The sequence below is a fragment of the Lontra canadensis genome, unplaced genomic scaffold (assembly GCF_010015895.1).
Source record: "Lontra canadensis isolate GAN:19392208 unplaced genomic scaffold, GSC_riverotter_1.0 scaffold172, whole genome shotgun sequence".
Lineage (NCBI taxonomy): Eukaryota > Metazoa > Chordata > Mammalia > Carnivora > Mustelidae > Lontra > Lontra canadensis.
Window position 1 is genome coordinate 989,597 of NW_022631166.1, and position 13,907 is coordinate 1,003,503.

The window sequence follows — 13,907 nt, forward strand, 5'->3', positions numbered from 1 at the left end:
TTCTCTGAATTTCAACTTCAACATTGGTAAAGTGGGGCTAAAGTGACACTACCACTCAGGATTTTCACATGCTTAAATGAGATCATATATGGGAAAACTTAGTGTTTCCCTCCTAGTACCATAATTGTATATCTAAATGTCAAGGTAAACCTTTGTATGGGAAACAATGGAATATGGAGGACATTAGTCTAATTGGTGAGACAAAACCTACACCAAGTACTTCAAGATAATTAATTATAAATTAGTGTCAAACAGCGTGGTGAAAACTTTTGTAAAATTGCCAAGGGAATTTAGGATAAAGAAACTAGTAACTGTAAATGAGATTAATCTGTGAAGGTTTCATGGAAGAAGTACCGAAGTACAAATACATCTTAGCAAAGGGGAGTGAAAGAGCATGAAGCAGGCAAGAAAGCAGGAAGAAAAGGAACTAGTGGCATTTGGTGAGCATTGTTGTGTGCAGAAGCCACGTAGGTAGTTTTTAGCTGGTTGCTTTAAGAGCAAGGTTTTGGAACAAATGTGGGTTTGAATCCTGATTCTACCACTTACTATCTGTGTGATCATAGACAAGTAACATATCTCCTCTGAGTCTCCCTTTCTTCCCTTATAAAATAAATATCTCCTAACTTTCATGGTTATTGTGAACGTTGACTGATTGTACAATACAATACCTGACCCAATAAATGGTGGTCTTCTGAGCATCTGTTCCATTCTGTTGGATCTGACTCATGGCTAATCTCCCACCATATCAAACTCCTCATTTTCATCCTCTAGAAGACTGGCTTGAGAGAATAGTCTTAGCTTGCTCAAACCACTACTTTCAGGTTGGAGGAGAGCAAGGTAGCTGAGAATTTCACAAATGAACATAACAGACCTAGGGAAACCTGTGTCCATGGATCTTAGAGGTCTATACACCTAGAAGTCACACTGTAATTCCTTCCCAAGAATCCCCTCCCCTACCCCTAACTCAAGTCAGAGGAGTCAGCCAAGGAGTCAATGATCACCTCAGGTGATGGAAGAGAGCCACTGGAGCAGAACTGACCTGGATTGGGCACGTTTGTCATATCCTGCTGCCATGTGCTCTAACTTGCTCACCCTCAGCCCTCCAAGCTGGTCTCCTGTACAGCTACTTATGAAGCAAACCCACAGGAATAAATGTTCTTATAGTCCAGAGAAACTTTGCAGAGAAACAAGACCAGCTTTCTGCTAATGGGACAATTAGTAATTTTTTTTTTGTCTCCCTATAAGGCATAGAAACATGCAAACATTTTTCAAGACAGAGACTGGAAATATCTTTGACCTTGTCTGTCACCAACAGGGTTGATAGCCCTATATCATAGGTTGAGGCAGGAGGAGAGAAATAGGGCGAAAAAGGGAAAGACAAAACAACAGAGGCAGTAAAGGAAGAGGGGAAAAATCACTCCTTAGACTGATTCTCAAGGCCTTCCTTCCCACTAACTCTAAGCAGGCTTTTTTTTTTCTTTTCTCCTAGTCACCCAAGGTCATGACTAGAGTTGACCTTGTTTCTAGAGGGAGCAAGCAGCCACCTGCAGGGTATGAATTGTGACACTCTGGGAAAGGCCCCCCCACAGGCACTGCAAAGCTGCCAGAAATTCCCACCATTAGTCATGCCTATGAGTTACAGAATTGAAATATCTATTAAACTGCAAATATGATAGCTGTAAAGGGAAACATTTTGGGCCATTATCAGTTAGGAATTCTTTATCTCTTTGAGGAATTAGATTAGAACCAGCAGAAAACAAGGATCTGAGGAGATGGGCTACAGAAAAGACAAGACATTAGGACATTTAAAAGAGTCAGAGAAGGGACAAAGATGTCATTCACAGTGGGCTGGGTATGCTAGAAAAGGCCAGGGTCACCCAAGAAGGGAGAGGGAGTCCTATGAGGAAAGGCAAAGGAGCTGCTACCGGCCGGTTTTGGTCACGAGATTTTTGCACCTGCGACCATGCAAAAGAACAGTCAATTATGAAATGCACAGTCAGTCATGTGAAAGTTTCCTTAATGTGGCAAAGAACTATTGAATGCTGAGGGCTATCCTCATTAAGTCACACGAAAGGTATAAACGAGATACATTCTCACATGATAATCAGGACACAGACATTCAGATCATGTTAACTGGTTGCTCAGAACATGAAGGAGAGAGAACATATGCTAATGATTTTTTTTCCCTCACTGCTTCACATTGCATTGCTTTGGGGCAGTTTCAAGGTGGGTACTTTATCCCCAGGGCTTTTCATATATCTGTAATATTCGAGACCAATTTGCTTCATCATTTAAATTGTTCTTCTCTGTAAGGTGATAAATTCACCAATACCCCTCCTGTAGTATTACATCCATAAATTGCACCCTTCACTCCCTGCTTGGATTGACCAGTCTGTTGGGTGGTGTGATTAGGATGGCTTCTGAGTGCTGTTCTCAGTTTGTCTATTAACTGCTCTCCAGGACACTTACGTTTTTTGTTTGTTTGTTTTTGCTTTTTTCCCCTGCTCACTGCTGGGGGTGGAAGTAGTGGAGGAAATTCTGAGCCAGCCATACAGTCATTCACTTGTTTCTAAGTGCTATTGAACCAAACTCTTTAAGGAAAGGCCACAAAAAGACAATTTCCAAACTGAATTCAGCATATAGGCATGCTTTACTTAGTCCACACAATGATGAATAAACCACAGATCTCCACATAAAAATCCAGACTTCTACAATCTCTTCAAAAATTAAAGGGCCTAATAGTACTGGATCCTTAAGTTCACATGATGACAGCTAGGGCTAAGTCAATACTGCTAGTGTTCTCCAGCTTGCCTCTCCATGTTATTTACACACCCATTCAGGTACCTGATTCACCTGGCTTCTAGAAGCATTTGACTATTGATTAGGGCATTACCCTCTTGCTGGTTTAGATTCAGTCATCAGCAGTAAATGCTTTTCCTTTTATAGAAGGAATAGAATCACAGCTATCTCTTCTTTAAGCCAAAACCATGGGTTAGCAAGTGAACATTTTATATACCAGGTTTTTTCAGGGATCCATAGACCTGAGCTCTGAAGTCTCCAATTTTGGAGTCTTTCTGGGGATACATCTCCTCTTTTTCTGGCCCAGAACCCAGGATTAAGGGACTAAGGACAGAGTAATAATGGGATAGGATAGAAAAAAACAGTATATTAGTAATAAGAAGATGGGGGCTCTAGTCGGAGCCATGCCATTCACCAGCTGCCACCCCAGGGCAAATGGTTTAAACTCTGAGCCATAGTTTAGTCTAGTGGGGATGGATTATGTTATGTGATCATACATGTTTAGGAAATGTCCTAAACTATTATATTTCATCCTCCTTTCAGAAAACTGTAATACATGTTAGAATATGATATACACTAAGATGCCCTGAAATGCCTTGCAAAAAAGAGACCTGTTTAACTTTGACCAGGCAGATAAACACATTGCCACAGAACCTTTCTCCACCCCCTCCTCTCCTTTCCTTCCTCTCTTCCAGAAATAACTATTAACATTTCTTAGAATTGGAAAAGTTTAGAAACTGTTTAAAACACTATTTGTTCTAATGAAAAAAATAAAAAAAAATTCTCAGGTTCCAAAGGGAACATAATTCTGTCCACCTGTCTGATTTCAGAATCACATTAAGAAACCTGAATCCTATGTTCCTTGTTGCACAGAGTAGGCACCGTTTTATGTGTTGACTCCTCTCTACCAATTGAATCAACATTGTTTAACTAGACTGTTCTCCATTGCTTCACTTCTGTTAGCTTAAAATCATTATGATAGGGCACCTGGGTGGCTCAGTGGGTTAAAGCCTCTGCCTTCGGCTCAGGTCATGATCTCAGCGTCCTGGGATAGAGCCTGCATTGGGCTCTCTGCTCAGTGGGGAGCCTGCTTCCCTCTCTCTCTGCTTGCCTCTCTGCCTACTTGTGATCTCTCTGTCAAATAAATAAATAAAATCTTTAAAAAAAATCATTATGATAACTGCTATGAACCTTACTAGAATCCATTTTTTTCTCAATATGGATTTTCATATTAATAGTGCCATTTGACACCAAAATATGAAGCTTGGCAAATTTCATCTTCTGTACATTCTTGCTTTTCTTGGAACCTTACTTTTTCTTGTTTCCTGTTTCCTGGCACCATCCTAAGTTTAAATTTAATTCTGTGTCCCATTCCTATTGATCTACTCTAAGGTACTCACTGAGATCTATAAGGACTAGGCTCCAAAATGTCAAGTGCATCCTTTTTAGTGGTATCTAAATTCCAACAGGAAATTTTGAATAGTTAATGTCTAGAAAGGAAATTATAGTGGAATAATGAACATTATGATCACTATTTTGATATATTTTTCAATATATGTAATATATATCTGGCAATATATGGTTTGTTCTTGGTGGTGGTTAAAAAGTTATATTTAAGAGTCAGAAAGACCTAGATTCATATCCATGCTCTGTCAATTACGAAATATATGACTGAAGGCATGTCACTTCACCTAAGTTTTCTTCCTCAATAAAATGGGGACAGTAATAGTATCTACCCTCATATGGTTGTTCTGAAGATTAAATGAAAAAAATGAATGAAAAACACTAAGCATAATGTCTGCCACAAAGTGAGCTCTCAATAGATATTAGATCTCTGGGTCCCCCTATTATGATTATCATGTAGTTGTTGGCTTACAGATCACTTCTCCTATTATACTATCATTACTCAGTCAGAATCTCCATTCTGTTTCTTCCCCCAACTCTCCACCATATCTCCACATTCCCCTGTTTCTCCTAAACCCACTTTCACCTCAATGTCTCAGCATTAACAGTAGACTCATAAATAAACAGCCAGGGCCAACAAAAGCCTGACTTCAAGCCTGATGTGAAATTGCTCCCTCTGTGTGTAAATAGCAGCCATTCTCTACACCAGAGAAAGGTTATTCTAATAAACTATGCAGTCTCAAGGACACAGACAACAATGCACTACAGTTAGTTATAACTTGGCGAAGTGAAATTAAAAGCACTTACTGAAGCCATGCATTTGAACATCTTCACCAAAAACTGATCCCAATTTCTACTCTGTAATTTTACCAAGCTTTGTGTATCCAGATTGTGTGCTACCATTGCTTAATAGTAACCTAGCAGCAAATCCTTGAAATATATCCATAGAATAAACCTCTCTTTCTAGCCACAGCATTTAGACACAAATGGATTAAAAGATTATCCTAACATGTAAAGAATCCCAAATCTGGAACTCTAGAGCTGTTTATAATAATCAGGAGGACTGGTATTATTTGCATAGTCACCAACGAACAGGTTGGTGTTTTTTTTTCCTAAGCAGCCAAGTGCATTTCTAAAAAGCTGAATAAAATCATGCATTTGTGAATGATTTGTCAGGTGAATGGTGAATTATTTTCCAAATATAGTTAATTAGCGCTGGTTTCCTGCTGGTGTTCATTTTGGGAAGCCCCTATAATTTATGGCTGCCTTTGACCCTCCCAAGGCAGATATTCTCCTCTAATCCCAGGAGACCCTATTACCTTATCTTTCCTATCCTCTCCCACTCCTCATCTTCTTCCATTATCACCTGTTCTACATTCTCATTATCATATAATCAACACACGCTTCTCTTCTTACCACTTCAACTAGCCATCTGCACAAAATTTAATGTGCGAATAAAGGGAAAATATCTCTAAAATAACAAACAGCTACCTAAAATATGCTGTGGGAAATAAAATTGTTAGCTGTTGGTGTCTTTGACAAACGACCTAAACACACTAATGTACATGTCTATTTGTTGTTATACCCTTCCCTATTCATCTGTACCCTCCAAAGAAATAAAAGGAAATGTCCATGACATCACAAAAGCCTGAAATAATTTATATACTAAAAGTGTTCCAGAAAAGTTGCATTTAAATCAAATCCTATTTTAATGCAGCAGGAAAGCTGGCTATTTAAAGAAATCTTACAATGAATTCTTTTATATGGAAAAAAATCATTTCATAAAACCAATGATTACCTTCTAGTTCATCAGTCTTGAATATCTGGATCTTTTTGTAACTGATCTATTTAAAACAAGTAGCACCTATACACTTAAAAAATAAAAAAACACTTGCTTTACTGAAGAAGTATTTCTCAGACTTATAAATTTTAAAAAACAGAAAAAAAGTCTTAAAATTTTGATAAACTTTTATATTTTGCATACTTATAATATATAATTTTAAAGAATCACACTCTACATAATTTTGTAATTAGCCAATCCTATTATTTTATATTGAAATTCCTATTCCATATCTGCATATTGCTAAACTGAAAACAAGTATGAGAGGGTTATGTTTTAAATAATACCAGCTTTATATTTTGAATTATGAGAGGATAAACTGTTTAATCGCTTTGTAATACTGACACGAATCACAATATAACTTACATAAAAGTACAAATTAGGGGCAACTGGGTGGCTCAAGTCAGTTAAAAATCTGCCTTACGCTCAGGTCATGATCTCAGGATCCTGGGATGGAGCCATACATCAGGCTCCCTGCTTGGAGGGGAGCCTGCTTCTCCCTCTGCCCCTCCCCCTGCTCATGTTTTCCCTCCCTTTATCTCTCAAATAAATAAATAAAACCTCTAGAAAAGTACAAATTAAAAATAAATCTTCACAAAAAAACCTCTTGAACTGGTATACCAAGAGACCACTTTGTTTCTACATCAAACATAACATTTGAAGTATATTAATAAATATATAAACTTGATATCTTCTTATCAGAATAATGACCACTGACCCAAGGATAATCCTGAATTATTTTTTCTCCAGCATGCAATACATATTCAGTATATTTTTACTCAAACAGTAAATGAAAAATTACTGTTTCAGTGGCTGAGGCTGCTTTATCCCCACATTCCCTTAACAGATTTCCTTTGGTGACCAAGGATTTATAGTTTCTGACAGCTCTTGGGAAGTTAGGTAAAACAATTTGGGGCCTATGAAAATGAGTTTGGTGTGTGTGTATGTGAACTAACATGCCCACAAGAAAATCAAACCTGTGATTGACTTCTTTGGCATTATTCTCTCAGCTACTATTTCTCCAAACATAATCCTTAGAAGGCATACAACAGAATTACCTGGAAAAAAAGGCAAGTTCCCATTGTTACTGATGTATTGAATTCGAATCTTGAGGAAAGAGAAGGAACCTGTATTTAAAGAACCTCATCTTCATTCTACCCGTGTTCCTCCACATGATTCTGATGTGCTTTAAAGTTTGAAAATCTCTTGGAAGTAGAGTTGAGGTGAAATTTTAAAAGTATAGTTCAACTACGTGAAAAGTTTAGGGAAAGTGAATTAACACCTTATAAAATGCCCAAAAGTAGTAGCTCTAGCTCTGTTTTTCCAGAATCTAAAAAGAAACAAAAAAAATTAAATGTATTGTCACCACAACCCATCAGATGGGAGCATAAAAGAGGTTTGGTGTTAACTTTATTCTGGTCCAACTTAAACCCAAGCCAACCACTATAATGTTACAAATTTTAGAAAATAATTCCTAATGGAGGTGTTCTGCAAACAGCTGATAAGGATTATGTGACTGTGGTCAAACTGATGATACTGGAAGGATTTGTGCATGGTCAGGTCACTTATTAATGATGTATAACTTCCTGATTGACTCTTCTCCTTGAATGAGACAGTAAGTCTAGTTCACATTGAGAAAATAAGAAATCAACCAAAAGCAGATTTTCCTATATGATTTGGCCCACCAGGGTTAGTTATTGTGAAAGCTCATACAGGAAAAGACGTGCAATACTAATTAAAAGAATAATTTAAACCTCCACAGAAGTTACTCTACAAATTCAGATAAGTAGAACTGTCATGTATTAGGATAGAAAATGAACTAAAGTATACGTACATACATCAACACGGAGCCTGACTTGGGTCTCAATCTTACAACCCTGAGATCATGACCTGAGCTGAAACCAAGCGTTGGACTCTTAACAAACTGTGCCATCCAGGTGCCCCCTGATAAAATATTTTTTATTCCTTGTGCTAACATTCAGAATTTTGAAAAAGACAAAACAAACTGCTGACTCTTAGTGATCAAAAACTTAATTAAATATGAGTTACACCAATGAACTTACTCCGCAAATGTCATTATTAGTAGACTGATTTTAATACTACCCCAAAAAGGTCAGATGAACATATGCAAAAATAACATAGAAGGAAATCTGTATTTCTAACATTTGTGTGAATATGTTATAATTAATCAACTAGTTGATGTCAATATTACATAGTTAAACTGGTAATGCCCAAGAGCATCAGTCTTAAGTTAATCAATATAATCATAATTATGATTGTCTGGATAATGTCAAATTTTACTATGGCTCAGATTTTATCTACAATAAAAATGTGTGTGTGAACACTTACACACACACACACACACACATACATCTAAAACATAGATAAGAAGAAAAAAATTAGGCAAGGTTTTCTCAGGAACAATAGCAGGTAGACTTTTGTCATGAAATTTCTTGGACCCATCATACCCATCATCAGGGATAACATTTATGGTATTAGGTTCTGTCATATCACTGAAAGCTACTTTCTAACCTTCTCCACCAGATCAGAATATCCTGAGTTTCTCTCCTTCATTTGGTATAAGTAGAATTACTAGTTTATATTTTACTTGTACTTCAGATTTAAAATACACGTATGGGGCGCCTGGGTGGCTCAGTGAGTTAAAGCCTCTGCCTTCAGCTCAGGTCATGATCCCAGAGTCCTGGGATAGAGCTCCGCATCAGGCTCTCTGCTCAGCGGGAAGCCTGCTTCCTCCTCCTCTCTCTTTCTGCCTGCCTCTCTGTCTGCCTCTCTGCCTACTTGTGATCTCTGTCAAATAAATAACTAAAATCTTTTTTAAAAATACACATATACATACTATTTTTTGGGATTTTTTTCCATTTAAGAATCACTAGAAGCACACAATAACATCAGTCATTTATGAGCAGTTTTGTATAAATGATATTCTGGATGCAGTCCAAGAGGGTATCATTCCAAAAGCCCAGTAGAATCTCATTCTGAGGCAGGCATTACCTACAAGGAGATTCTACATATCAACATTCTAAAGTGGTTCCAGTATATCTTTTCTGAGATGCTTAGTAACAATGAAGAGTTAAAAACACATCATAAAGGCAGAGAAGAGATATGCAGCAGTTGGCCTCATGTTCCCTAAATCAATTGTCCATATTCCACATATAGTTTATCAGTACAACTTATTAACAGTGAGCTTTCAAACTCAAAATCACAAACTGATTTGTAGCCAATCCTAAATTCACTGCAAATTCGCTGTTTGTTTTGGAAACTCTTTCTTCCCATAACAAACTATTATTTATTTTTATGTTATATTAGTCACCATACAGTATATCATTAGTTTTTTATGTAGTGTTCCAAGATTCATTGTTTGCATATAACACCCAGTGTTCCATAAAATCTATGCCCTCCTCAATCCCCATGACCAGGCTCACTCATCCCTCCATGCTCCTTCCTTCTAAAACCCTCCATTTGTTTCCAAATTTTCACTTGCCATAATTTGGTAGAACCAATTCTTACCTGTAACTTTCAATTCAGTTGTTCGTCTTACAAGTTTTCCTTCATACTTAAGTTCACAAGTGTAATTTCCTCCATCTTCTTCTTGAACTTCTTGGATTAGAAGAGCATTTCCCTTCTGTATTATTATACTTCTCCACATTTTGGGCTTACATTCCTGCAGAGAAAATATTTGTGAACAAACAAAAATATTTAAGTTCTCATCAAGTCTTAGTACTGACAAATTAGCACTTTCACTTTCTTATGCTCTTCTCTTTACTTTTCAAAATATATAACTAGAGTTAAGTCAATGACCATAAAAAATCACAACAGCATCTTAATGTGTCCAATTTAAATATCACAACTATGAGCCCAATAGCTACCTTAAAAGACTGATCCCAAGTGCAGAAAGTCTTTAGAGATATTCTGCAAAAATGGAAAAGCATACAAACTCCCCAAGATGTAAAAAGGATATAGCAAAACCTTAAAAGTTGCTTAATATCATTATAAAGTCCCATATTTTTTTCTATTTGACAGGGATTTTCCTAAGAGTCCTAAAAGAATAGTGTTCACTTAGTAACAAAGCATACTACAAGGGAGTCTGAGGCATTATTAAAAATTCATAATAAGCTTTTACATTGACAATATAGTCTACAATAATTTTATTAACTACTTCTTATAGTTAAAGACTGATGCTAATATTCCAGAGTCTCCCTTCCCATAATCAAGAGATCCATCTAGGTGGGTGGGGGTGAGAGCAAGGGTCAAGAAAATTAGGCTTAAGCAGTTCTTTAGAGACATAGCTAGGTAAAATAAGGACACATTTTGTTCTAGTAATAAAAAGGAGAAATTATCCGCTCATTTTCTGAGTTCAGTGACATATGAGCAGAGAATAAGATCTGGGTTTGGAAGATAATTTTTCTACACGCCTGATGGGAACATGAGGGAGTCTTGCTACTAAGATTGGATTTCTCTAGAAAGGAATGTTTAACAATTTTCCAGAGAGTGACAAAGACATAGCAATAACCAAGTATGTAAGAATATTCAGCCAAGTGGCTTTGCCTTTTGGGAATTTTCTCAGACTACTTTTTAGATATGGTTCCAGTTTGTCTACCACTCATCTCAAATGTTCAACCAAACTGTGGCCAAAAGCTATACAAACATCAAGAGGAGGTGGAGGGGACAACTGTGAGGGAGTGCTGAATAATCAAGGCAAAAATATTTTATCATCTAAATTTTGAATCTATCAGTTAAGACAATGAAAAAATGATTGTGAGGCCAATGATGTAAATAATTGTTAAGAGAATTTTTCTCTTTTCCCACTATGGTATATACAACATCTCTTCAACGCCTTCTCTCCCTCACCCCCACTCCTGCCCTCCACAAATACATCCTAAACATTCACATAAAGATAGAATCAGTGTTGACTCTCAACCCCAGCTCTACATACTTGTGTACATGTATGCACATGTGTGTGTGTGTAAAATGATTTAATCGAATGAGTATCCATTTAATAGTTTCTTACTGTAACAGATCTTTTTCTTTTATGATAGCAGGAGTTTTGACAACAAAACACAAGAACTGGCACTTAAGTTCACAGGTACAATATTTAAGAGATATGCTTGCTTTATGTCCAGTACAACTATCTACACACATTGTCAGAGAGTAAATAAAAGTAATACTATCTAGGGCATCTAGATATAAGTTTGCTTCACTCCCTCGGGTCTTTCCAAAGAACAGTTAAGGGTCTGTCTGAAATTATATTACATACCATGTCTGGCAAGGTTTATCACCTATATGAGATTTGCTTCTGAGTTAAACCTTGGGATATAAGGTTTCTGGGAAAATGAAGAAGAAAGTCTGAACAACAACAAAAAAAAAATAGTCCAGCTGCCACTATCGTCATACAATAATAATCCACAATTATTTTCGCATTGCTTCGAACTCCAATAGCCTCAGATTTCTAAAGAATCATTCTGAAGGTTATTAAACAAAAATATGGTCCCTCTGGGCATTTTGAGAGGAAAGGAAAATGAAAACTGAGCTGCTTCACTTTCACACAGCAGTGGTGGGGGTGGGAAAATGAGCCCACACACTCATTGTATTCAAAGACAAATGACTTTGTTTTCTAATGTCATTTTTGGGGAAAGTCCATCTGCAATTAGCTCTAACCATTTTCATTTTTCCAGCACACTGCTTTGATTTCTTTTTTCCCTAGGAAGTAAAATCTAAAGAGTGTATAAGAGTTAGAAAATAACCCCTGCTGAAGAACAGCCTGGAATCTTTACACATTCTTTGGGCTAGATCGAGATAGTCCCAACTGCCTTCCAAGTTGCTATCTAGCCTTATAAAAGATTATTTGTACCTAATAGAGTTTTGTGGATTTTTTTAAACTTTGGCATAGGAAAATGTTATTGTCAGGTCATCTCCACCCTTCTAGAGACAATGTAGTATAGATGAAAAGGTAAACTGTAGTCAGAGCAAGACAGCTCTAAGTCAAAATCTGGGGTTCACCCAAGTTCTGTTATCTTGGTCAAATTTGCTTAAGTTTCTTACTCTACATATGAAGATAACATATACTACTATGTGAGCAGCCAGAGCACAGAGGCTTACAGAGTTTATTCATTACACTCTTGGGAGCACTATATATGGTGGTCTTCAGCACAGAGAATGCTTTCTATCCCTAAACTTTCACAATCTTGGATTATGTCTCCTCCAAACCTCCAGCTCTCTTTGGTGAAAATTGGTGCTAATGGACTAATCAGATGAAAACAAATCTTCACTAATTGGTTAACCATCCCCAGGAACATAATACTTTAATCCGCTGAAAATGTATAGCTCTTAAGAGGCCACTCCAACACTAATCCTAGCAGGTGGGTAGAGAAACTCTATTTTATTCAGAAGAAGCTTATAGATGACCAACATCAAGAAACCCATCCTTTACAAAATTATTTCCTTGGCTATCCTTCACATATCTGGGTACCTATATCAAATCTCCAAAGTCTTCCAGCCTTTTTACTCCACTGTTTACAGCATCTTTCCCTTAAACTGCTGGCTGCTAGGTTTACTACTGTCATTGCTTCTCCCCTGTCCCCAATCTCCCTATGACCTCTCTCCTAGTGAACAAGCATCATTGTCATACCTCATTGCTCCATATCCAATTAATTTAATTTTGACAGCCTGTTAGGCAAAGAAATTTGAAACATGTAATCAAATCTAAAGATGGTTGTTTATCTGAGGTGAGGAAAAACCTTCAAAGCCTTAAATATGAGCAGGTCCCTTATATTTGTACTTTGGGACAATTAAAATAAACTTCATCAGCTTGAAGGTTTTGCTGAAGGCCAGTCTTGCAGAGGTACCTAAGTTCAATAAACAGCTCCAGTTCATGTCCTGACTGATCCCTCATAGAGCCGTTTGTTGTACAACCTCCTTGTTCAATCAAAATAATGTCAATCCTTAAAGCCCAACTTCCTTCCCTCTCTGCCAGCCTTCCTGAGTGGCACTTGTCAATTGCCAGTATTTACTAAGTTGGGAGCCTAGAAGGTTCAGTAGGAACATCTGTGGACCAAGTTTCTTAATATAACATGTTGCTAGCCACATTTGGATGTTGGAATTTCCACCCTGAAACAGTCACTACCATATTCACAGTACATTTCTGAGATATCATCATCATACAAACAGGTATTATTTAATCAGTTTGATTTGTTGGTCTGGTTATTTCAGGGCTTTCAGAGCACAGGACTCATTTCTCATGGCAAATATACCAGGAAGATTTATTTAAATATTTATTCTGATTCTGAAGTTCAGACACAAAGTAGTTGGACAACCATAAACCAATCACGTAATCTCTGGTCCTCAAGTTACTTTTGTTCAAATACTTAATATTCATGCACTCTGACCCAATTTCTCTCCTTTCACCTGGAGACTGGACTATTTCATAGAGTATCTAGGCATCTACCTAACAATCTGTAGTGAACTTGAACTTTCTTCAATTTAAAGATGGAAGACATAGGAGCACAATTGTAAATTAGGTATCAACTTTGCCCCTTTTCATCCCTACCCATACTCCAAATTCACAGGATAACAAATTTGACAAAGTCTTTCCCCTCCCTAGCTCTATTTCTCTTTCTCTCTTCATAGTCCTAATGCTAAAGTTGGTACCCTACAGTGGTTAAAGTGTACATTCTAGACTCAAATATTTGGGTTGGAATCCTAAGCTGTATGTTCTTAAACATGCCAATTCATTGATCTAAACCTTAGTTTTTCAACTATTGAAAAAAGTGGTCATAATATTTACCAATACGGCCAAAACACAATCCAACGTTATAACTCATTTTTTAAAAGATTTCATTTATTTATT

General features: G+C 37.0%; 1 protein-coding gene across 4 annotated transcripts in view; it reads right to left on the reverse strand.

Moving 5' to 3' along the window:
• Window positions 1–13,907, reverse strand: part of IL1RAPL2 (interleukin 1 receptor accessory protein like 2) — a 1,238,422-nt gene that overhangs the window by 524,895 nt on the left and 699,620 nt on the right. For all 4 annotated transcript variants that reach the window (XM_032846194.1, XM_032846191.1, XM_032846192.1 and 1 more), the window contains one exon: window positions 9,572–9,725. In XM_032846194.1, the coding sequence (XP_032702085.1) occupies window positions 9,572–9,725 (154 nt within the window). The remainder of the gene's footprint in view (window positions 1–9,571; window positions 9,726–13,907) is intronic.